Source organism: Amphiura filiformis, chromosome 17 (assembly GCF_039555335.1).
Source record: "Amphiura filiformis chromosome 17, Afil_fr2py, whole genome shotgun sequence".
Taxonomy (NCBI): domain Eukaryota; kingdom Metazoa; phylum Echinodermata; class Ophiuroidea; order Amphilepidida; family Amphiuridae; genus Amphiura; species Amphiura filiformis.
The window spans coordinates 6,691,776-6,718,949 of record NC_092644.1 but is presented as its reverse complement, the minus strand read 5'-3'; the positions used below and the strand labels follow the sequence as shown (position 1 = coordinate 6,718,949).

The 27,174-nt window shown below is 36.9% G+C and overlaps 1 protein-coding gene across 1 annotated transcript; it reads left to right on the top strand.

Annotated features, from left to right (window-relative positions):
* Positions 1-142: 142 nt before the first annotated feature.
* LOC140138352 (sec1 family domain-containing protein 2-like) lies at positions 143-27,174 on the top strand (the record flags this gene model as incomplete). The annotated part of the gene is given in 16 exon segments (XM_072160257.1): positions 143-307; positions 1,716-1,784; positions 2,484-2,669; positions 3,836-3,976; positions 4,891-4,974; positions 7,443-7,574; positions 8,159-8,331; positions 8,811-8,910; positions 11,652-11,729; positions 11,731-11,783; positions 17,006-17,206; positions 17,886-18,046; positions 23,037-23,139; positions 24,159-24,314; positions 25,571-25,703; positions 26,569-27,174. Coding segments are annotated over 16 exon segments (2,019 nt in total), but the record flags the coding sequence as incomplete, so codon positions are not given.

Sequence of the window (27,174 nt, the reverse complement as noted above, 5' to 3'; positions counted from 1 at the left end):
CTAAAAGTATCTTTTAGTTTATTTAATCAACAAACCTGATGAGCTTATTCAACGATGTTTATTATTGTTTTGTATGTTTAGAACCTGGAAATGCAGTGAAATAATTATTTTGCACCAATATGGCCAGTAGTAGTCCACGTGAGTTGAAAAGTGCAGCCACATTCCCTGGGAATCCATCTGTCATCATGTCAACAAGGCTGTAGTTTTCCTGGATGCACCAGCCGCAGAATGTCTTCATTGGGTTGGTGGAATGCAGATGATGCTCAAAGCTGGAGCTCTCAATGTCAAGGAATTCTCATCATTTGAGGTAAAGGTTAACAATGTATTATTTGGACACTTGACCTGATAGCACTGATTTAAAGGCCCATTCAGTGATTTGCTCATCCGGACGATCGTAAAAATCATCAAAATTCAGATTTTGGTACCTTTGTCATTGTCACAGATGTGCTAACATACGCTGTGAGTGGTTCAGCTGAAAGCTGTGTATTTATGACAAAATAAGATATTTTACACGAATCTGTTGCTACATGTATTTGAATGGGGCTTCAACTTGGTCAGTACTGCTGTTTTCTTTATTTTTTGCCAAATTTGTCATTTCAAAAATACCAAATGACAATTTGAATGACTTATCCTTCACTTTAAAGCAAGTTATAAATAATTTTATTTTTTACACTTGCGCTGGGATCACTGAGTGAATGGGTCTGTAAGCAGAATGCTAAGTAACACCTTAACTTTAGTCCCAATAATCAGTCCCAGAACAAAAAATTCATTGACTGACATGATCATGTTCTGGGCCTGACCTGTTTCCCTTCGAAAACTTGGTAACAAACTGGACAAAGGAAAAACATGGAAAGCAATTTACAGCTTTTTAATCCCCTGTGCTGTGTGAATCACTCTATTGTGGACCATCCTTCTGATACTTGAGTGTTTGGGGTTTTGACAGGTCTTTTGCCTGATACTTGAGTGTTTGGGGCAGTGATGCCAACGCCGCGCCTTAGGCGCACAATTGGACTACTCGGCGATCACTTGCCGCTACTCAAAAAAGCGTGCCGCTACTTGCCTAAAATTGGGCTACTTTTGCCAGTGTCAGGGCGCGGCAGTAATTTGACGTATTCTATTTCCAATTTAGCCGATTTATAAAGGTTTTGACCCTCTGAAGATCGATATTGCAATTACAATGGCTTTTGTGACCATATATTGATCGGTCAATAACTTCCCATCAAGTACCGGAAGTTTTGAGCTCAAGTGTTTTCCCGCCCAATTGGGTGATTTGCGCCCGAAATTCGGGTAAATCCGCCCAAATGTTCGGCATTGGGCGCTTTTTTAGGAAGTTTAAAAATTGGGCTACTTGAGATTCGTTTACCTCGGCTTGGCGAGCCAATGTGCCGCGCCTTGGAGCTGAAAAGTTTTGGCAACACTGGTTTGGGGTTTTGACAGGTCTTTTGCCTGTAAACAAACAAGGATGACAAAAATTGTCATCCTTGTTTAGGTTTGTTTAGGATTTTGTGAACTTAAGATGTTTGGGTATGCATATAATGATGTATTGAATGTTGCTGTAGAATGGGGAGGGGGAAAGACATGTTACTATATAACAGTATTTTGTTTGAGAGAATTGTTTGGTTGTTTTCAATGTGAAGATCATATACGTTTGTGGAATATGCGGACATATAGCTAACTGATTGGCATTTTAATTTGCTTTGTTCTTTTTACTTTAGAATGGGTCAGTTGAAGAAAAGAAAGCTGTGTTTGTTGTCAGTGACTTGCTTGCAAATACATCTGAAGAGGTATGAAAATACTGAGTACTGTTTCATTGTAGTATTCAGCAAATTATAGTGTCAGCAAATTCAAATACATCTGAAGAGGTAGGAAAGAACTGAGTATTGTATCATTATGGTTACTATTACATAGAGTTCAGCAAATTATAGTAGCCAGCAAATTCAAATCTGGAGAGTTATGAAAGTACTGAGTACCACATCATTGTGGTTACTATCATAGTATTCAGCAAATTATAATAGTCAGCAACTTCAAATTTGAAGAGGTATGAAACTACTGAGTATGCCGTACCATTGTGGTTACTATTATAGTATTCAGCAAATTATAGTAGTCAGCAAATTCAAATACAAGCCACCATCTTGTATATAAAATTAACTAGAAATTACATTTTTTCCAATCTATTTCAAAATGTCCAGATATTACTAATTATTACTTATTTTACATACAAATATACATATTAAATCATGCTTCATACACTTGGCAGCAAGGATGGTTTTATTGAATAAATTGAGAAAAACATGCAGTATTATTTAGGTGAAAGCATGTCCAAAAATACCTCTCCTTGAGCATCAAAAAGGCTAAAATCTAACAGCTTCTGGGGCGAATCCCTATATTGTAATATAATTTGCCATCTAAGGGGAAGACTTGCCTAACACCGAAGTGGTTTTAATAGCTTGCCATTTATTTATAAGTTGCATACAATTTTACAGGTACTACAAGACATAGTTACTGGCAGTCACTTTCGTCAATGTATCGCTGTGACAACATTACCACATTCCTTGCATCTTCATCTGCTAGAACACGGAGGCGTAGAGGGCGCCAACACAAGTGGCGAGAAGATCTTCAGGCAACTTGAGGGGAGGATGAAAAGATGGATGAAAGTTAGACAAGTTCAGGTGAGAATGTGGGTTTCGACTGCAGACGCAGCGAGTTCCAATTTTTTTGAAAAATTAAAAATTTCAGAATTGTAAATTTTCATTACTATATTTGGACTCAGTATGAACGATGCATCAAAACGAGTACAAACAAGCCTAGTATTGGTTCAGAGGTTCTTGAGATAGCTCTTGATATTTTTGAGAAAACTTGAATTTCTTATGTTGAAGCCTATGGCTAGCACACACAGCATTAAGTCAGGTTTTAGAGATGGGGTGAAAAGGAGGGAAGGGAAGGGCAGAGGAGGTGGAAGGGATTTGGTATTGAAGCAAGTTGTTTGCTATCCACCTGTCATTTTGGATGGGCAGGATGCTCCTGGGACAGGCAAAGATAATGGCTGGGACATATGCTAAATTCTTCAAATAAGTTCTGTGAACTCAAACAAAGCCAGACTAATAAATGAAAACTATAGCAATAGCTATTTGAACTGTCTGAACCCCCAGAATGGTTTATGTTGTCAGGGTCAACTTTTTGACAGGCAGTTTTGAAAAATGATGGGCACTTGTCAAATTCTAGCTAAGACACTGAATCGGAAGTTGTTAATATGAGGCAGGTTTGAAGGTAGAAAGCGGTGAAAAAGTGGGAAGGGAAAGGGAAAAGGATGGTGTGAGAAGTAGGTGTGGAAAATATTGCACTGTTTTCTCAAATAGTAACTTACTCAAGTTACTCCATATATTTGATGTTACATTACACATGTAAGGGGGTGGTACTCAGTACAAATGAACATACAGGGAAGTGCCGCAAACATAGATAGCATTTTCTGTGTTTTTGTATGTATATCAATGACCCCTTTTTCTAGGACATTTTTGGTATATGGATGGGTCCTTCAAAAGTTTTTCAATTTTTTCGGAAAATATCCCAAATTTGCCTCACTGCCAAAATTTTTGAAATTTCATCATTTGAAATATGGAGGGACAAATTTAGTATATCGATGGGTCCAAATTTCTTTAAAAAGTGGTATATTGATGAGGCCACTTCAAATTCTCAGTGGCACACCCCTAACCAAACCAAAACTGAGTACCCCCTGGACTGTAACATTTCATTAGTACTGGAGCATAGGTTTTTTAGTATGATACAGAAAGTTCTGTATTACTCTTATTATTTCTTGTACATTTTCCTGCATTCACAGAACCCTGAAGCTCAAGTACTACACATGCCAATGTTTGCTGCTACTATTTGCAACAATCTCTTCGTCACTCCTCAACATAGCTCATTATTCCCACTGTTGGATATAGAACTTGCCCAGGTTAAAGCACAGAGCAAAGTACAGGTAAGAAATCATGTTGATGCATACGTATTGTTGTGATTTTATCACATTTTTTCTTTCATATTTTACTTTAATATTTTAATCTAGTAAAAAGAATATAATTTAATACTTTTGGGTCAAGAATAATTTAGAAAATGTCTTTGGTTTTAAAATTGAGCTATCCTTTATTTTATTAAAGGGATTTTTTTAGTCCTTAAAAGTTGGATTTTAGTTTGCAAAAGTTGTAGAAAAGTCCATGATTTTGATAGACATTTAACTAGCTGTGTGAACCACTCAAAATATAAATCCATGTACAGGCCTTTTCGTTTGATGCAAGCAATTGTTATCACTTGCCACTGGTTGCCCAAACTCTATTTATAATGAGCGATTTTCACCCAACAGTAGAAACCAATATCACTCATTGCGAATCACTGAAAATCCAATTTACATTCAAGTTCCAGCAATTTTCAAAATCTGATTTATCGTTAATCAACCTTATAATCCATGAGAACAAAATAGAGCGTATCAACCATTGTCAACAGTGGATAGGTGCTCAATATGTTGTGTTCAGGTTACCTCAAATTTTTTTTTTTTTTTTTTACTAGTTTACTACCGTTTACTTTTTCTCCAGCTCAAAATATATGCTGCGCAACTTCCTTTGGTCCTCTGGGCCTCTTTAATTTGAGACCAAAATTATCTGAATTTTGGCCAACTTTTGTGCAATTTTGTCCAGGTTAAGTCATAGTCAACAGGATGATTAATTTTTGCATTCTTAACCCTTGTAGGAATTTTGCCCAGTAGGCCACTGTCTAGCATCATGCTAGCGAGTAATTGACAACTCGCTTTTAAACTCTAGACTCAAAGGCCTGCATTTTTTGTGATCCTGACTTAACTGTATCAGTTTATAACTACACTGTTGTCAAATCTTTGTTTTCCAGGTTGATACTCAGAGTACTGACTCATCTACCAATCTATACGTAGGACTCAACATGCTGCCAGAAGAACTACAAACCAAAATTAAGGTCTAGTCCCTTCAGTGATTTGTACGACTTGAACATAATGAATTCTGACATTAAATAATAAACATTATACAGTCAAAAGTATGTACATACTCCACTTGCTGAAATTTTTGTGCAAGTGTAGGAGTCAAAAGCAAATGCTAGACTCATAACATGAGCAAATGGTCAGTAGGGGTAAAAATTTGATCTTTGACCTTTTTGGTAATAACTCAAGAATGGTGCATCCAAGATTGGTTAAACTATACATTTTCTGAATCTTTATGACTATAATTTTTAACACAGTTGGAGCAAGTATGAAGTTTGACCCCTACACAATTCAATGACCTCTAGCAGAGTTGTTGCTAGGTTATGCAAAGTCTTCATTTTTGGTCAGGTTTTATGGTCTAATACATAACTATGAAGAGTACCTTGGGGAACAATCCATGCATGCAGAAATATACCCTTTTTTGACACATGAAGAGCTTATTTCCAAACTGTGTTAAGTCCACCCACCTTCAAAATTGAGATTTTGATGAAAATGGGTAGTGAGTAACTAGGGCTATCCAGCAATGTGCTTGTTTTTTCCCAAAATTAGTCAAGTTCCGAAATATTGACACACAAAGTATCAATTTTTTTCCAAAACGTGTTAAGTCCAAACTGTCCAATCCAGTTTTGTAGCAAACTGTGTTAAGTCCACGAACACTGCCCTTGTGGGCAGCTTGTAGGCAAGTAGCACGGCAGTAGTTAATCGCCAAAGTTCTTGTTTGGTCCTGAGACTAGTATACATGAATTTGGTCTGCATAAAAAGTTGTTGTTGTTGTTTTTGTTTTATATTAGTAGGCTTAGTTTGTATGGGATTCCTGAAATATTTGATAGATGCCTCCAGAAAGACATGAATAGGGTGGGAAGGGGGAGAGGGAGAGGTTGTGATGGTAGAATTAATGTTAGAGGATGGTGGTAGAGTTAGTTTTTGATATAATTATTTTGTATGATTATCAAAATGTGCTACTAAATTCAAGGTATAATTTTAAAGTTAAAGGTATAAAAAAACTTAGGACTTAAAAACTTAGGACTGTCAATATGAGATTAGGGTGGCAGCATGGGGGGAGGGGGAAATATTTGTGATAATGTGATAAAACAAGTGGATCTTTTAGGTCATCACTTATTGTCAGTGAAATGATGTTTATTCAATTCTGAGAAATGCAATTCAACAAAGTTTTGAATTTTGAACTATTTTAAACATCGAATTTTGGTAAAAAATGGGCAGCAGGAGGGGGTTCTAGATGCAAGGGGTTTTGTGGCAAAATTGTGTTTTATATTAGAGAGAATCACATTTTGTATGTTTTTAATAAATTTGTTATCTTTTAAGACTAGTTTGAGAAAAATATGGTTAGTTCTGTGTTACAGATACTATGTTTTGTGTCAAAATGTGTTAAGTCCATGCCAGAAATTGCGTTTTGTGTCAAAAGCGTGTTAAGTCCATGCTATTTTTAAAACAAATTAATTCATAAAAAAAAATCAAAAGTCTCTAGATTTTAACTTAACATGTTTTTATGGTCCTATATATGTCACCTTCACTTCACTGTAATTTGATAGAAATCGAAGTTTTTTTCATTGCCATAAAGAAAATTCCTGATTTTCTTCAAAGTGAATCTTGTGGACTTAACACGGTTTGGAAATAAGCTCTTCACATGTTAAAGCAGGCCAGATCATTAGCAGAAAGTGCAACAACATTGTCTTAAATGCTTTGGACCATTTAAAAGTACATGTAGCTTAATTGTGCAGGTAATAAATGGGCTGTTCCATTTAAAATCCACACTACCCCTGTGGAAGATTTAGGAAATATCTGCCACAGGGGGAGTATGAATTTTAAATGGAATGAGCATATTAGGCAGCTCCATTTGAATTTCATACACCCTCTGAGAAAGATTCAACTTGAATCTTCCCCTGAGGGAGAGTGAGTTTCAAACGGAGCTGCTAATGTGTTAATTCCATTTGAAATTCATACTCCCTCTGTGGAAGATATTTCCATAATCTTCCACAGGGGTAGTGTGGATTTTAAATGGAATAGCCCAATGCACCTTGTGGCAATTAGAAGTAAAATAGCTTCTGGAGAAGTATGGCAGTCTTTTGATCTGATTTACTTGAGCGACCTGTTAATGAGCGACATTGGCGGAGATGTGTGCTCCTTCAAGAGTGCTGCTCTGTGCCGATAACGCTTCCATGTGTAATCGGCGTAAGCGAGATTATAGGTTTGTTGTTATGATTGTCAGATGATTGAATCAGCTAATCACTCAGAACCTCACTTCCATGTTATTGTTTCCGCTGTGCATGCTCTCAAAATGTAAACAAAATGCTGTTCTTCTCTGCCAAAGACTGTAGATGTGTGTTATACTTGAGCATTTACAGGTTAAACCAATTTTGTCCTTGGTTGCTTGCTTGCTCACTTGGTTGATTACTTACTTGCTTTCATTGCTTGATTAATATTACAGGTATTTGTGTCCGGATTAAGTGGTTTTTGTGAGCATCTAAGAGTTAGTGAAGATGTTTATGCAGTGGGTCATACTAGCAGAATAATAGCTACAGAACTTGCAAATCTACCGTCAGCCAGGGCCAGACGAAAGGTAAATGTCTTGTGTTAAAGCCATAATGTTCGATCTTATGAAATTGTTTCATTTTTTTCAATCCCGATCTTTTTTGCATATTTGTAATGTTTACACATGTCCCAACTTGCACCTAGATGGAATCGGCCAAATTTGTTGTCTTTGTAGGTCTACAGAGCAAAGTATTATGTCCTCCCATAGAACTGCATGTTAAATGGCCAAAATAGCCAGTGGGATTTCTTTCACTTTATCTTGTTAAGCAATGGAAGAAGCAAGGCTGTTTATTGTTAGCAATTATATAACTCTTGTCATTTGATTGGTCAATTACTATCAGTTATTTTGTGCTAATATCAGCATCAGCTGCGAAAATATTATTGCACTCCATGTGAGTGCAATAATAAATTTTTCGCCTACGGTGAGCAGTGACCACTCACCAATTATAGGTGTTGGTGTTGCTTCGAAAAGCAAATATATTTGGAGATATTTGGAGAACACATTGGACAGCTCCATAAGAATTTGTAGTGTGGTGTGTAGTGTGGATTTCAACTGGAATAGCCTATTGGATAACTTGAATCTAAATACTTTGTTGTGTCTTTCTCTTGAAGGCAACCCAGAACAGAGCTTCAATATTATTACTAGACAGGACACTGGACTTAGCAGGACCAGCAGGACATAACAGAGATACACTAGCGGACAAGATTATGTCTGTGTTACCACGGTTACAAGGACATAGCACTGATGTCACTGTCAACATGGCTTCACTATGTTCCAATGGAAGGTATGTGTAACAATCCATCTTGTGACACTGCAATATTTTCATGTATAACACCGGCATGTTCAGGATCTGTTTCTGCAGGGGGCTCAGAGGGGCTTTCAGAGTTATGCGAGGGACTTGATGGCTAAAATCGCCAAAAAATTGCTGATTTTACATGATTTTTAACAAAGTGTGGTGGGCTTCAGCCCCCAAAGCACCCCCTGGACCCTCCACTATACAACATGAACAAGCAGCAATTAAATCTCTGTAACACACTCTTTATCTTTTTTAATAAACAAGAAGAGAATTCTAGTTGAAAGTAGCCCCCCCCCCACCCACATTATGATATGATTTGTGTGACATAGGGTGTGGAATATATTATATCATGATATGTGCAACCTTATATGTGCCAGTGGTTAACACTCACCCTGTACTAAACATTTGTTTATCAATTTATGTATTTATTGTTATTTTTATTAATCAATTTTGTATTATTTTTTCAGTCGTCATAATGCAGAAGTGGTTGTGCCAGGCTGTATTGCACACCCATCTGACCATACAGCCCAGGCAGTCCTGAATACATTTGTCATACAAAAGCACAAGGTATGTTGTACATTATATATAATTGGGTATTTTTTGTGTCTGCGCTAACACCATCAATCAGGGATATATACACATGATAAATGGGCAGGTAACAGTGGACACATCGACTGCTCAGTGCCAGAAGTGGGTAAGTACAATAGCTGCCCTGTGAACATTTGGCAATTTACACGCAATATATTGTAATCATCTACATATGGCAGCTACACATGACAGCTATTGTACTTACCCACTTCTGGCACTGAGTAGTCGACACAAGACCTGCTGTAAACAATGGGCTATTCCATTTGAAATCCACACTGCCCCTGAGGAAGATTTAAGAAAAGTCTTCCACATGTGGTTTATGACTTTCAAATCGATTAGACGATTGGGTTGCTTCCTTTTGAAATACTAACTCCACTTGTAAAAGATACAGGTTAAGTCATATACAGGTTAAGTCATATACATGAGGTTTCAAAATAATTAACTTGAGCCAATTCCATTTGAAAAACATACTCCCTCTGTGGAAGTGTGTGATCCAATCATAATTTATTACCTGTAAACATGCGAAGGTCATTAATATCTTACTATTGACCACAAAATGCGTAATTGTTCCAATCTCGCACAATAATTCCCATTTAAGAATTTGCATATCAATTTTTAATGCACAAACAAATGTGTGTAATCACCACAAATAAGCCCACATATTTGTGCATCACATATTAAATGTGCATTGAAACAGTGAATGTAAGATACATTTTCAGTAGTCGATCTTTTAAGGTAGTATTTGAGGCATTTTGGAAGTGCCATATGCATGTTTTAAACAGACTAATTGAGAAGTGCAAAGAACACTAATCATGCACCTTCGTTTGAAGCTACTCGAACATATGGTTTTTATAATACACACTTTTAAAATTTCTTTGTATTGCATTGTTTTTATCAATAATCAATGCAGTTAATGAGCTAATATGACTTGAAAGTGCGCATTAATATGTATATAATTTTTACCAATATTTTGCTAAAAAACAATGCATAAATATTCATTACATATTTATCTAAAGGGCAGGTCTATTGCAAAAACAAGTTTATCTCTATTGGAAGAGAAAAATTATTACATTACAAGTTGACACTCGTTGCAATTTTTTATGCGTATTTCTCCTGAAAAAAGAAATTGTGTGGGTAAAGTTCGGGCTTGTACGTGTTCTTCCCCCGTTTGAAGCGAAATTAATTTTCAATGCAGAGGGCTGATGACGTAAGTAAATGAAGCGGACACTGTATCATGCTCTCATTTACTTGTTTGATACAATCACTTTGACAAGTTTGACATTAGCAACAATGAGTTGTACTACTGTATTATTTACCATAACAATGCTGCATAACAATATACAGACTATTGTTCTCATTTGGGAAACAAAGCCTCAAACAGTATTGTTACTATGCGTTGCTTTGTAATATTTCATCCAACTGAAACTATAATACACAGGGAAATCAGATACCTGAGTTTGTGGACTTAACACGGTTTATATGCTAGTCTCAGATTGATCACGCTGAAATTCTAAGCTCAAATAATTTTTTAGTCCAAATATTTCTCTTGATATTGATATACATATGAATTGTAATATCACAATTTACTAATATAAAAAATGAAGCAGCTGATTTTATCCATATGTTTAAAAACCATTAAATTTGTAATACTTAATTCAGAGTTTTTTTCTGTGAACAACAACAGTATACGTTCTGTGCATTGAGAATGTTTATAGTCCCTTCTCGCAAAGCAGGCACATCTCATTTCATGACGTCAACTTTTGTCTATGTCAAATCTGTCTCGTTCGAATGAACTCATCGCTTAAGTTGGTTTTTGCGGAATATCAATTTTAAACGTCTTATTTTCTCAAAAAAAGAGTCATTTTCATTTTCTTCATAATATTAGCTTGCCAATGATATGATGTTGTCCGAGCAATATATATGACCTTTAAGGGATCTAAAATGAGCGTTTATTGCGTTTCGACAGTATTTTTTGTGGGACATAAGAGCACCTCAGACCTATCGAATTGCATTCTGAATACGAAGCATGTCTTTCTGATATCAAATAATTTTCATTTTTTTAAAATCACAATATGATACAAATTTTATGACAAATTATAAAAATTTGATATTTTTCAAATTTTTGATATATAACAGTCCTCGAAGTAAATTATATAAATCTAATGATATATTCTTAAAGTGTATGTAGCAGGGAGGAAAAGCCGACGGTCAATTGAAAATTTTGACCTTTCATATTGAAGATATGGATTTTTTTCCCAAAAAGACCTAATTTTTTTTGGTGTTTTGGGAAAAAAATCCATATCTTCAATACTGAAAGGTCAAAATTTTCAATTGATCGTCGGCTTTTCATCCCAATTTACATACACTTTAAGTATAAATCATCAGATTTATAAAGTTTACTTCAAGTACTGTTAAATATCAAAATATAAATTTTAATGATTTGCCATAAAATGTGTATTAAATTGCGAATTTCAAAAATGAAAATTATTTGATATCAGAATGACATTCTTCGTATTCAGAATGCAATTCGATATGTCTGATGTGCTCTAATGTCCCACAATAAATACTGTCCAAACGCTCATACCCCAGCCCTTAATAGAATATTGGTTTCAAAATTGGTCAAAGTGTTGCTAATGACTTGCAGATAATTTATGCATACTTAATTAGCTAGCTGCCCTAATTTGCATAATTAATTAGCTTTGGTATCTTTCTTTTTGTAGGAAAGTTTGATGGAATTGAACAGGCAACTTGTAGATGTAATATCCAGAGAGAATCTGCCATTAAATCTAGCTGGTAGTAAAATGGGGACGTATCAATGCAGATACAGTACAGAAGCATCTACAGCTTCTCAAGTAAGTGGACTATACATATTGCTCTTATCTGCCTCAGTTTATTACACTTGGTATCAACATCCTCCTTTTGCTTGCTTACGATGAGTGTCCTTGAACTACAACAGCACACCATCCTCCTTTTGGTAATTGATAATGTCATGTAGATATTTATGACCAAATGAATTCCACATCTATTGTTTGGTTCACCTCAAGTTCGGTAGTGACGCTGAAACTGTGCCAACAAGCCGCTGTTGTATGTGTGCATGTACGTTGTGCGCCATTAAATTTATGTGCGAAATTTGATACTGCGACCAGCAAAATACGCATCTACGTCACTACCAAACTTGAGACAAACCAATGTATAAATCAGGCTAATAGCAGTGTTGTAACAAGTCTGAGTTGTATTTTTTGGTGACTTGACTCGAGTCACTGTAAGTTTTTCACTTGATTTAAAGCCATATTATAACATTTGCTGAGGAGGACGCCCTCACTGATTTTTTAAAATTCATTTTTACACGATTATATTGTACTTTATTAAACCAATATACCCTGCAAAAATCAAGGTGCTGTAGTTTTGTCAAAATCCGAGATTTTGAATAAAACGACAGAACCGGCGTTTTATTATTACGATTGAATTAATATTCGAACGCATACACAATGTTCATAACACACAGTACGCACACGGCGTGCGGGACGGTGATCTACACAACAAAGGGTCGTACCATAACATGACCGAAGGAGTGGTACGTATTGGCGACATATGCGCTGGTAGTAAATTCCAATTTTCTTTGCTTTGCCGTAGTTGTTCGGCTCAAAAATAAAAGGGGATATATCTGACAGTAAAAACTAACATTTTATGGCAAAGAAATGCTAATCTATTTTGTATGAAAATGTTACAATATGGCTTTAACCAATGTGTTGACTTGACTTGACAAAGTGTCTGACTTGACTTGGGTTATAATTGAAGTACATCAGGTGGTCGAACAAGACACCTGGCCAGCAGGCAACAATTGAAATACACATAGAACAAGAACAAGCATGCAAACAAAAAACTTGCAGTTAGGAATCAAAATACAGAACTTGACGATGGAAGCCATATGTACAGTCCAAGGCTTATATTAAAATTCATTTTTTACACAATTAAATTGTACTTTATTAAACCAATATAGCCTGCAAAAATCAAGACTCTAGGTGCTGTAGTTTTGTCAAAATCCGAGATTTTGAATAAAACGCCGGATTCGGGCGCTTTATTATTACGATGGAATTATTAGTCGAACGCATACACGATGTTCATAACACAGAGTATGTACACGGCGTGCAGGACGGTGATATACACAACAAAAGGTCGTACTATAACATGACCAGCGTTCGAAATAGGGCCGGTCAGCCGGCCATTGGCCTGTAACTTTTTGGCTGGGCCGATAACTTTCCTGACTAGCAGTCTAGTTGCCGGCCCAGCTGGCCGGTAACTTTTTAAAGGTCAAAGTGTTAGTTTTTTAAATGTTCAAACACATGATTCATGAATGCACCTTCAATCTGTACTGTCATTAATTTAATTTCGATAAAAAAAATCGTGATCTTGCCAGAAACATTTCAACGGCCGCTTCGACCAGCCTACGTTATATTATGTGTATTATAATCGTGCCAACGTATTTATATCACGAGATGTCGGTTTTGAACAGCCCAAGTCAGATTCTGACATCAGTGATGTGGATTATGGTGATTAGATGAAGTTACGATTCCGGGGGAGGTACTCGAATTACATTTTGACAGGGGTGTGCCGCTGGGACTGGGAGTCTGAAACCCAAATTTAGGGGTTTGTTTTACCTAAAAAGCGGCTGATTTGGCAGTTTTTGACCATTTTATTTCTCAAATAGGAGCCATGTTTGATTTTTTGCCTAAAAACGGCTGATTTGACTTTTTTTTACCAATTTTTTTCAAATCAGGACCCATGTTTAGGGATTTTTTTCTCAACTCTCAAATCGGAAGGTCCCATTTTTTAGGGATTTCTTTTTGCAAAAAATCGACCCGTTATAGACATGATAGAGGGGCACATACCTGTATACCTTATGCATGAGTACCCGAGGAGGTGGGGGGGGGGGGGTTACGATGGACGTACTGGCAGCAGTTGCCACTTTAGTTTAACTCTAACTTCTCCGTTAGTTATAGTCTCCTCCGCAGCCAGTTTGGTTACGCTCCTCCACACAAACAGTCTGCCAATGGCCACTTATAACGCCGTTTCTGATTGGCTACACGTAAGTAGCCGTGAGAGCTGTACATACGGGAACTTGATTGACCTCAGTCTAGCTGGCGAGATGGCGGGTCACACTTGCTCATGAATAATAAAGTGGCCGTCTAGCCGATCGACCACTTGAAAGCTTTGTTTGACGTCAAGCTTGATGACGTCGGCAGAAAACCGTTAGCGAATCAAAAAGGACCAGTTCGTGACCATTGGCATACTGTTTGTGTGGAGGGAGCGGAACCAAACTGGCTGCTGTGGAGACTACGTTAGTTACAAACTTACAGCTGGGACAAATACCCAAAAACTGGGGTAAAACTATACACATAGTAATCTAAATCGTCCTTACCCAGCAAACACAAAACGTTTTCGACATCATTCGCAAAAGGTTATAAAAGGTTGTCAGAAAACGTTTAAATGTCGGGTTATAGAAAGGGTATATTAAGAGTATAAAACGTTTTCATAACCTTAAAAAACATTTTTGATAATCTACTGCTCAGCAAACAAAAATGTTTTACAGAAAACGCGTTTAAATATCGGGTTATATAAAGGGTATAAAAACGTTTTAATAACATTCCAAAAACGTTCTTGAAAAAACATTCTAAACAGAATGTTATTTTGGGGTTGAAAAAATATTTTGCGAAAAATGTTTGCCCAAAATATTTTCAATAACGCTTTTAAAAACGTTTTCATGACCTTTATATAACCCGACATTTAAATGTTATTTTAAGGTTTTGAAAAAACATTTTAAGAACATTTCTGTGTTTGCTGGGTTCAAACATTTTAACATAATGTTATTTAAATATTGACACAATATTTGGCAAAAATGTTTGCAAAAATAGTTTACAATAACATTTTTGAAAACATTTAAAAATATTGTTGTAGTGTGTTTTCATACAAAACGTTTTAAAACGTTATCATGACCTTTATATAACCCGACATTTTAATGTTATTAAAACATTTTTACCTAAACCAAAAGCCAAAATATAACTTATTTAAAACGTTTTTGTGTTTGCTGGGTAGTTACCTGTTCAGAATTAAAACAAATAACATTATCTTTTTATCAATATAAAATGTATAGATATAATTTGCAGTTCATTTTAAAAACGCATGACAAATAATTCCTTGGTTTAAAACGTCACTATTGAACTTGTTGTAACTTGTCATTAACGGAACTATGTTGATATTTCCCGGCTTAATTTCCCGTTTAGAAGCTGTAAAAAGTTTTGGCGGTAACTTTTCAACCGGGCCTGTAACTTTTCAGATTTACAGGCCCGGCTGGCCAGTAACTTTTTGAGGCATATTTCGAACACTGAACATGACCGAAGGAGTGGTACGTATTGGCGACATGTACGCTGGTAGTAAATTCCAATTTTCTTTGCTTTGCCGTAGTTGTTTGGCTCAAAAATAAAAGGGGATATATCTGACAGTAAAAGCTAACATTTTATGGCAAAGAAATGCTAATCTATTTTGTTTGAAAATGTTATAATAATGGCTTTAATCAGGCACCCAGGCTTTTTTTTACCACATGGTTGCCCAGTTTTGGTTCCTGGTGTATACAATATTTTACACTACAAGCTATAGGACCAGGAGCCATCTCTGGGACCAGGAGCTCATTTTAGCTCCTGGTCCAGGCATACTTAATATAAGGCCTGAACCGCCTGGTACAGTCAAGATTATTGCATTTTTATAACAATTTGCTATATATTCACCATTTTCATGTTGATTAAATACTTTGTGATTGAGTGCTCTTACTACTGTGACTGAATCATCGCATCTTCATCAGGCAGCTGAAAGCACACCCTTGCCTTTGAAAATAAATATTTTGTGGCTAAAAGTCTGGGGGCATCTGGCAACTTATACCATTCTCAAAGGCTGATAAGTGATATAATTTTTTTTATAGTTTGTTAGTAGGTTGACTTGCTGCTTAATGACACAATCAATATTGGAGTACTTGGTGACCACCGGGGGGGCACTTCAATTTGAAATGTATATAGGTGTAGGGCTGGCATTTTTGCACTAAGGGGCAATCGGTGAGAGCAAAATGTAACAAATATGGGGTCATTGGGTGAGAGCATGATTTTTGGCATTAGGTGAGAGCAAAATGTAAAAAATATGGGGTCATTGGGTGAGAACATGACCTTTTTTTTAAATGGAATCTTTGGATGAGAGCCAAAACAGCGCAACAGAAACCTCGAAAATCGAATTTCTAGTTCTAAATGGCTTCAAATTTCTTTAAAGTTGCTGTTAAAATTGAACAAGTAAGGGTCTTTGGGTGACAGATCAAATGAAAAGATGGGGGGTCTTCAGGTGACAGAACATGTGTTCGTAAAAAAATATGGGGTCTTTGGGTGACAGCGACGCTGAAAAAGGGGGTCTTAACAGCCCTACATACGCGTCACCTGCAAAGTTGGAGTGCCCCCCGGGTGACCACTGACCCCTTGATTCTGAGCACCTCTTGTGACATAGTATAGATGCATGCTAATAATGCCAAATTAGTAGAAATAAAATAAATGTCGGCTTGTGCACAACAAAGTGATATGAAAGTTATTTAACTATAATAAGAATTGGAATTGTGAAAACCCTGTTAAAAAAATTGACATGACTACAGTGTGAGTGCAACTGTGATTAAATGTGTTCAAGTACCCCTCTAAAGTGACATTAGGTGACTTGTTTGAGTCATACTGACTCGAGTTGACTCAAGCAAAGTTTTTGACTTGACTTGACCAATGTGTGTACTTGACTTGATTTGACAGGGTATCTGACTTGACTTTGGAAAACTAGCAAATGACTTGACTTGACTTGACCTGACTTGAGACCCGACTCAAGGGTGACTTGTTACAACGCTGGCTAAGAGTGACTTATTTGATACATGTGTTCCCCCTATATTTAGCATACATTTTTGAACCAAGGATGCATTTTGCAGCCATGATTTATTCATTCATTTATTTGTTATGTTATGTTATGTACATTTTTATCTATTATTAATTTGTTTACTCCACAGAGACCATCCCAAGAGTCTTTGGAAAAATGCTGCCTTAGCTCAACTTGCCATGGCAACTGTACAGACTCTTACACATCCACAGACATCTCACTGGGATAGCATTTTGAGTACAGAGAAGTTACTTTTGATGGGAGATGAGTCTGGTCCTTCAGCAATCAGTAAAATAACACAACTTGTGCAAAGGAATCAGTCTGGTGAAAGGTAAGGACAATTTACAGAATGTTGGGGTGTGAAAGATATCACTGAATAAATTCATCAGGTTTGTGGGTATACATACTGAGTAAATTTTTTTATGCACAAAACCAAAATTTCACTTATGATTGACGGTTTCGTCTATCATTGTCGATAGACATCAGAAAAAAAAATCACTAAAGATTTCACAATAATGTCTCTTGGGGGCTCTCGTCCTGATCTGCAGTGTTTTTACATTTCGGTAAAAGTTACCCACCTATAAATCAATATTAAAAACAAACAAAAAATGCGCAGATTTTGAGAAAAATTTGGGCCAGATTATAAATGGAGGCTTGAATCTAAGCATCTGCCAAGATTGGGAAATATTCTGGGCTTTTATTCAGATTTTTCATGTATTTCTCAAACCGGCTGCTTCTAGGTAAAATCACAAGTGCTTCTATTTTGAAAATTGGGTGAATAAAGTGTATTGTATTCGTGGTCCAGTAGCTCGAAAATTCAATGTCACCAATATATTTAATTTAGTTTGTTTACTTGCTTGTTTGTTTGTCTGTCAGGAAAATATCACTTTGAAAAATTGAGTCGCTTCGTAAGGTAGGTAGAGCCATTTGAATAGAGGCCATTTTGTATAGGGAAATTTATTACTATTGTGCACCCTAAAAACAATGTGTATTGTGGTTTATGTCCAAAGGTCACACAGTCTGGATGAGGTGATAGTGTTGCTGATATATGCATTTAGTCTAATGGGAGATGAATGCTCACATAATGGCTCAGAAGTGAGGAAAATCCAAGAATGTCTTATGGATGCTATCCTTGCTGATGAGAAACCGTCACAACTGATTACAGCACTTGGTGAGTTCAGTTCTTTGTAAATACATTTTGAAAGTGGCTGATTATTGCCTTTATTATAGTTTTATAATCTTACTGAGTTTTCCCACCAGGTTTTGTTCAATAGCAAATATTCATTAGGCTGTAACCCTCAATGCAACACGATCTGGTCCATTGAGGCCGAAGGCTGCAAAACATTTTCACATTTCATGATTCAGATGTCCTCATTTTATTGTCTCGCCTGATAAGGCAGGAGACTATATAATCACTTTTCCGTGCAGATGTGCAGATGTGCAGATGTGTGTATGTGGGGGTGTGTGTGTGTGTGTATGTGACAAATTTGGTTAAAGTTTTGGTTAAAGTTTGCCTTCCGCCTATTTTCTCGGAGACTATGAGTCGCACGTTCCTCAAACTTGGTGGGTGGGTGCATCTTGACCCGTGACAGAACCGGTTTGTATTGGTTAGTGCGTCAAGGTCACTGAGGTCATGTAGGGGTCATCTGAGGTCAAATTAGTAAAAACTGTCGTATGGGCATGAAACTTGGTTGGTACAGTCAACATTTAAAGCCAAATTTTTGGAAGGTCATTTCAAGGTCACCAGGGGTCATCTGAGGTCAAATTAGTAAAAACTGTCGTATGGGCATGAAACTTGGTTGGTACAGTCAACATTTAAAGCCAAATTTTTGGAAGGTCATTTCAAGGTCACCAGGGGTCATCTGAGGTCAAATTAGTAAAAACTGTAGTAGGGGCATGATACTTGGTTGGTGCAATCAACATTTAAAGCCAAATTTTTGGAAGGTCATTTCAAGGTCACCAGGGGTCATCAGAGGTCAAATTAGTACAAACTGTTGTACGGGCATGAAACTTTGTTGGTACAGTCAACATTTAAAGCCAAATTTTTGGAAGGTCATTTCAAGGTCACCAGGGGTCATCTGAGGTCAAATTAGTAAACACTGTTGTACGGGCATGAAACTTGGTGGGTACAGTCAACATTTAAAGCCAAATTTTTGGAAGGTCATTTCAAGGTCACCAGGGGTCATCTGAGGTCAAATGAGTAAAAACTGTTGTAGGGGCATGAAACTTGGTGGGTACAGTCAACATTTAAAGCCAAATTTTTGGAAGGTCATTTCAAGGTCACCAGGGGTCATCTGAGGTCAAATTTAGTACAAACTGTTGTACGGGCATGAAACTTGGTGGGTACAGTCAACATTTAAAGCCCAATTTTTGGAAGGTCATTTCGAGGTCACCAAGGGTCATCTGAGGTCAAATTAGTAAAAACTGTTGGTCGGGCATGAGTCTTGGTGGGCATGAAACTTGATGGGTACGGTCACCATCAACCAGATAATTGTGCCCAGCCGATAACCACCAAATTCATTGACCTCTACCAAAAGTAATCGCAAAAGCAGGTGGTCACGAAAGCAGGCGAGACTCGTGGTTCGAGAACCGCCTTGTTTGGATAGCAATTCACAAGGTCCGCAATCGCTATTGAACTTCGGTAGGTGTGGTTATGTGTTTGCCGGCAAACGAGGACACACACAAGATTTTTCACCCTAAACTGGGGACTTACCTCCAACCGAGGACAGTCCTCAGTCTCAAACTGCTGCAAAAGACCTCAAATGCATGCTAAATGCATTATAGTGATATTTGCTCAAAACTACAGACCATACATGTAAAAACTGCAGTCAGCAGTTGATGGATAAAATTCCGCTTTGTATCATACACACACAAAATCCGCCATATTAGTCCACGGTTAGGCGATAAAAACACGGTACACATGTCCGCGGTTAGATAGCAATACACACTGTCCTCGGTTGGCGGAAACACACACGGGTGTGTATAAAAGAATATGTTGAAAAATTGTTTTAACAATTAACTTTTAACAATTAACTTTTAAGTGCATTGCATTGACTTAAGGGATGGGTTTATATGTGTGTAAATGGAGGAGAAATGGGAGGATTTTGGCATGTTTGCTGTGATTGTTTGCCTAGCAATATTGATCACAAGTACACAATTGATGGTGCATATCAAGGACCAAACTCTATAGTTTTATATTTGAGCACGATCACTTCTGTAAGGTCATGGGAAATTATGTAAATCGGCTTTTATATTTGATGTTGCATATCGGCTCACGCACTTTATTTTTGTACCCAGTATTTCACAAAGTCCCTGTACTCTGATGACCCTATGACTTTTTGCTGGTATGTTGAGCACTTTAAACAATTAATTATAGTACTTACCTCCTACTTTAGGAACATGCGTATGTCTTAATGTATGTCGACCATGTCAACAACCCAGTGTAGTTTTACATGGTTGGAAAAGTCTATTTCCTTTCGCTATTTTGCCAATCATAATTCATAAATTGTCCAACATTTTTGACAAAAAAGAGTTTTACAACTATTCCGCCAGCAAGGAAACACAAATTTATGTGTATCCAGTGCGTCCTTTACGTTTAAATAGTTCAGTTTATTGTCAAGTGCCTCTATACGCCATATTTACGGAATTGATGATCACGAGCTGATACGGAATTTTTGAACCCAAATTTCTTGAAATATACATTACCTTTTTAACTTCTCGCCACGAAATTGGATTCATAAGAAGGTCAAATACAAGCCTTCCATTATGGCTGGTATCATCATCTCGATTGGTGTCTTGTGTTAGTATTATTCCATATTTTGCTGGTAGAAGTTCAATGAAACCCTCCATAATTCACGACTACTGTCACTTGTGTTATAAACTCGATGTGTTTACTATATTGTCGCTCGGGTCCGCGACTAAACCCAGCGCCCAGTCTATCATTAGCTATTCTATACACTTTTCAATAGCCTTATTGTGATGTGTGGGAGTTTTAAAAGCCGAGCCATGAACAAAATATAATGCGAGCACCGGGGCATCAACTTTAGAGGTGACGGTATGTGCCTGTCAATATATGCCCCTCTTTTGAAGCCGACTATACCCGATGACCAGGCACCTTCAGTTTTCAAAATATTATACCCAATGACCCCTTTTTCATTTTGATTGTACATAATTGACCCTTTGTTTTTATTTAAAAAAAACCCAACGTTTTGTACTGATATGCGCCTACTTCGCGACGCTTGTACAAAATGTAGGCACATATACCCATCAATTCTAAAGTTGAGTGCCCCGGGGCGTGCGCATACTGCGGGCCAATGAACAATGAGATAGTGGCTTTTCTGATATCACTTTGAGGAACTGTTGAAGTATAAATCAGCCAGCGAGTAGGTGTGTCCAAATTGCACATCTTGAATTGAGACCAAGACATGCTGTTATTTCAATTGTTATATCGTTCGGTTGGTTTATTACCTACCATTGCCTACGAGATGCAGTTCTAAGGTGACAGAGGGACAGGTCTGCAATTCGATTCCACAACCATTCATACCTTTCATCTGTTTTATTGTATTATCGTATGCGAATTGCTCCGTGGTACCTTACGGGTACCTGAATTTTATTTGAATGAAGATGACTCTGTCATGCTTTCGACGTCATATTGCATAAGTTCTATACAGTATATGCAATAAACCAACCAGAACAGTATAACAATTGAAATAATAGGCAGTTCTAAGATAGGTTAAGAAGAATATAACGTCATTCTGTATTATTATTCAAGGTTGTAACGTGTGTCTATGCTGTCATGTAGGCCTACCTGGCAACAGACACGCCCGGTACAAACAGATGAAATTTGTAGAAAAGCGTGATTATGACAAAAACATTAAAAATGATACTTTGAGGTATTGTTTTTAAATTTTTGTATGGCAGATCATACATACACATGTGCTGAGGTCAAAAAGGTAAAAATTTTGTTTTTGACCCCTGACTCACCTGTCATTCCAAACAACCCCTTAAAAGCCAATGCAATGCACTTAAGGTAGTATGAACGGCTAATCAAGCTTGCAGCAAAATAGCCACAATAGCAAATTGGAATTGTGTATTAATTTAAAACTTAAAACAAACTAAAGATAAGTCTTCACTTCACCTATTTTAGAGTTTCATAAAAATTTTACCATTTCTTATGTATTTCAGCTTTTTTGGATAAAGTGTTTAATTTTTTAGAAAATTAATTTTTAAATTTTTGATTTTAGGGAAATTTAGAAACACCTATAACTTAAAATAGAAATACATTAAAAAAAGCTGGCGAGAGAATGTTCTAAATTTGATTACCTTTCATATGACACCTTGTTTGTTGAAATTGGACCTATAGTTAGCTCAAAAAAAATTGTAGAATTTAGGTAATTTAGTGTTTCTAGAAAAAGTCAAGAAAATTGAAAAAAGTACTAACATTACCATTTTATATCTCCTTTGTTAAGGCCAATATCTTGGGAAAAAATTGCTGTCCTTTATTAAGTAGCATTTTTGCAATAAAATAAATTAAAAACCAGATTTATGCAGTGGGTATAAAGAAGAGAAAATCACATTTAAACAAATTACTTGTTTTCAAAAATTAAGCTGATTTGAAGAACTTGGCAACATGCCAAAAACATGCCGTGAGTAAAGTCTATGGGGTTTTCCAAATCACAAAAAATTACATAAGTCAAAAACGCTCTTTTGGAAAAAATTAAAAATTGGCAGGTGAGTTTTTCTCACCCATCTCCATATTCAGCAAATCTGAGCATGACACCGTAGCCGTTCATACTACCTTAAAAGTGCATTGCATTGGCTTAAGTCAATTATCACTGCCACTACCCCAAAGAGATCAGGCTGAATACTCTGTGTGCTAGCCATAGGCTCCAACATAAAAAGTCCAAGTTTTGAGATGTTTTCTCAAAATATCAAGAGCTATCTTTAGAACCACTGAACCAATGCTAGGCTTGTTTGTACTCATTTTAATGCATTTTTCATGCTGATTCCAAATATAGACATGAGAATTTACAATTATGAAATTTTTGAATTTGAAAAAAACTTGCCGTTTGCAGTCGATGCCTTTGTGGAGAGAGATAAAGTAACTTTGTTAATTAAGTTAGTTGACACCTCTAACAAGTTGGTTTACTTTTGTTTTCCAGTTGGAGAAGAAAAGACAGAAGCCTCGGTGAACCATGGAGTGAAGAAACTGTTCCAGAAGCTTCAATCCATAGGGAAGGCAAGAGATAACCTGCAACGCTATAAGTATGCAGTCAATGTCATCAGAGTTTTTGCATAAAGACAATTAAGATATTTTTCTCCTTGTAAACATTTTAGGAAAAGAATGACTCCTACCTTTCAAAAGTTGGTGCAATGATGATGATTTCTCACTAATGAAAAACCTTTATTGATTTGCCTCATTAAGACAGGTCGCAGGAGAGCATGACCTAGCGGTGCTTGCACTCAAATATTGAGACAAATAAAGCTGACACACAAGAGGAATGGTGTAGATTCTATAAAGGAGAGCACAAGATTTGATTATATGGTGTGTCATTTCCACCCCATGTGCGTAATTTTAATCGAGAGGGGTAAAACACCAAAAACTTTTGTTTTGATATATTATTGGCCTTAACTCAAGAACTGTAAGACATATGGACATTGGCCTAAATGCAATTATTGGCTTCCTTGACGCATTTCTCGTAACAATGTGAATATTAAGAAGTACACTGCAGGTTTTTTAGTTAACCCCCTGAGCACTACCTGCCGATCTAACATTGCCTCTGATTGGTCAATTACATGATATCTTCACCAATCAGAATGGAGCTTTGCAAATAATTCACCCCAATTTTTGTGTGTGGTAAAATTATTCTTACAATGTTGCTGATTGGTCCAATTGATAATGAAAACTTGTTTTTGGCCAATCCGCAGGTAGTTCTCATGGGGTTAAATGGGAAAACTGGCTCCTGTCATTCACTCACCTTAAACATGTTCAAGAGCCAAGGTAACAGGCAAATTCGAATAAAAGGTGAAGGTAAAGGAGGCGAACATGTATGTAGGGTATCGTTAGGCTACACCTCCACAGTGGGTCTGTTACCATCCCAGCATTAAAGAATGAGTAGCATGGCCATAACAGGACTCAAACCCATAGTCCTACGATCATGAGGCCTTTGCTCTACCACTGGACCCGGGACTAGACCATACATGCCCTGGTCCATTCCACAATAGTGAGCTGTCAATGAAACATTCCAAATCTAATGAAAGGAGTTTTTTTGTTTTTGTTTCAGATCTATCTTTACCATGGGCAGTGATGTACACCCAGCATCCTATAACTCAATACTGAAGCAGCTGGTAGATGTCATATTTGATCCAGCAAAACCGGAACTTGTTGATATAGAGAATAAATCGGCTGGACTTAGGGATCTCATCAAAACAGGCTTCAGGTGAGGAAATAGATCAAGAACAGTATAGTATTGGGTTATTCATCAAACTCTCTCCACACAGGTGTCGACTGCAGACGACAAGTTTCAATTTTTTTTCATGACCATATTTGGAATCGGCATGAAAAATGCATTAAGATGAGTATAAACATACCTTATATTGGTTCAGTGGCTCTTAAGATAGCTGTTGATATTTTGAGAAAATATCTCAAAACTTAGAACTTTTTATGTTGAAGCCTATTGCTAGCAAACCACTGTGGAAGATAGTAAACATATCTTCCACAGGCGGAGTATGAATTTCAAATGGAATTAGCACACTAACCAACTCTACTTCAAACTCGTCCTCCTCTGTCAAAGATTCAGATTGAATCTCTTTCAGGATAGTTTCTGTATTTCTACTTCATGTATGAGAAATAAATGGGTATTTTTCTGTCTGTAGTTTTGTTTTGTATATTTACTCTTTTTCAGTGTTACATTTAGGGACACAATAATATTTCACCATTGTTCATCACTGTTACGTTTATAACAACGATGCGTCTGTTTCGTCTGTGTGGTTTACTTCACGAGGGTAGCTTTAGCTGCCCGAGTAAACCACGCTGGCGCGCCAGACGGAAATTGTTAAACGGTGATGAACAATGGTGAAACATGGATGAATTCTTTTGAAAACAAAAACGAAAACAAGCTGAAGATATTCTAATTCACATGATTATTTCATGAGGTCATGCCACTCAATGAGAAGATAAGTGATTTCTCTCTTGATATCAGCAATAAAACTAGAATAAAATGACAATGTTTATCCACAACCTCCAACTGAATTCAGCATGTAAACACACAAGTTTCAGACATGACAAATTTTATGCGTAATGCATATGCGCGTTTCCGTTAGCTTGTGTTCGCGTATGCGCTACTGGAAAAGTGTGGATTCATCACCGATTAACAATGTTTACCCCTGTACAAAGGTGTAGGAAGAGTTGTTGAATTTTAATTATGACATTGTATACATTTAATTTTCAACTGGGCCTAATCTAGTTGAAATCCACACTACCCCTGTGGAAGATTCTGGAAATACCTTCCACAACTGGTGTGTGTATATCAAATGGAAGTTACCCAATTGTCTATTGTATTCAAAACTCATACTCCCTCTGTGGAACACTTAGCTAAATCTTTCACAGGGGTTGTGGATTTTAAATGGAATAGACCATTGATAATAATCCTCTATTCATCTACTAGTTTGCGTGTGTTCTGGTTATCTTTTGCAGGTTGTTTATGAATGTGAGCAAGCCACGTCCCAGTGACCATCCATTGGTGATTATCTTTGTTGTGGGAGGGGTGACTCCGTCAGAGGTCAGACTTGTGAAAGAGGCAGTTGCAGCAAAATCTTCAACAACTCAGGTACATACATTATTATGTTCCTTCCTATACTTTGTACAGAGTAAAATATAATAACACTTGGACACGATAGACTCACTTTTTTAAAACCAAAAATCTCTTTTTTGACCACAAATCAAAATTTTGACTGAAAATCACATTTTTGACCAATAATCACATTTTGACCAGAAATAACATTTTTAATCAAAATTCATGTTTTTGATCAGAATAATCATGTTTTTGATCAAAATAATCATGTTTCTGACCAAAAATTACATTTTTGACAAAGAAACGATTCTGAACACAACAAATGATTAACAAGCCACGTCCCAGTGACCATCTATTGATGATTATCTTTGTTGTGGGAGGGGTGACTCCATCAGAGGTCAGACTTGTGAAAGAAGCAGTGGCAGCAAAGTCTTCGACAACACAAGAAAGTACAAAATTAATCCCGGAGTTACAAAGACGTTTTTGGTTCCTAAAAGATTCAAACCGGTGAAGGGCATTCACTAGGTAAAGGTCAGGTAAAGGTTCATACCTGTGCCAACAAGCTGGAGTGCCCATCTCTCTTTTGCAGCAATTCAGGGCCAGCCTCTTCTGTGAATAATGTTGCTGGGAAGTGTCTGCTACTGCACATTGTACAATGAGTCTGTTTACCTCCCAGCATAAGCCTTTACCCATTTGCACCTTGGTGTAGTGAAGCAAATGGGATTAAGTACCAAGGATATAACAAGTTGGTTGCAATGTGACGATATAGCTAATGTATGATAGAGGACGGACCAGGGAAAGGTCCAGGGAAATTTAAGTGGAGCTGGAAGAGATAATTGATAGATAATTGATTGATAGATAACAGGTTGATGGTCATGATGTATTTTACTTATCAATGCAGGTAGTGGTTGGAAGCACATGTCTTCTTCGACCAGAGGATGTCTTGAGACTCGGTATCTGTCAGGATAACCTTCATCCAGAATGAGATATGAGTGTTCACCCATTGCATGGTTCTGCCATGTGAGAGGAGAGCCTCGATCTGGCAGCATGTATGAATGGGAATTGAACCAGTCATATAACATTGCGTACAGTTATGGAATTCTTCCTTTCATGTCGTGCCAGTTCGAGGCTCTCCTTGCATCATGGCGGAACAGTGCAATAGGCAATATGAAATTAAGATCAAGATATGAAGAGCAAATTCTTTATTTGATGCTGGTAGACTTTCATTGGTCAGTAATGCTAAAAGTGTACTTCAATCAGACTTTTATGCTATGTTTCAGATAAGGCCAAAAAAATAAAAAATTATTTGTTTGTCCTCCACAGCTTTGAAAGAGGAGGTAGGGGTGGGCGGATTAAAAAAAAAATCGGATTTGGCGTATTCCTAGACCTAGCTAGAGCTAAAAGCTACAATCATTCGTGTTCATGTCATAGTCTTTTAATGATTTCAAAATGGATATAAATCCAATGTATTTTGAAGTCATTAATAATAATAGACTATGACATGAAC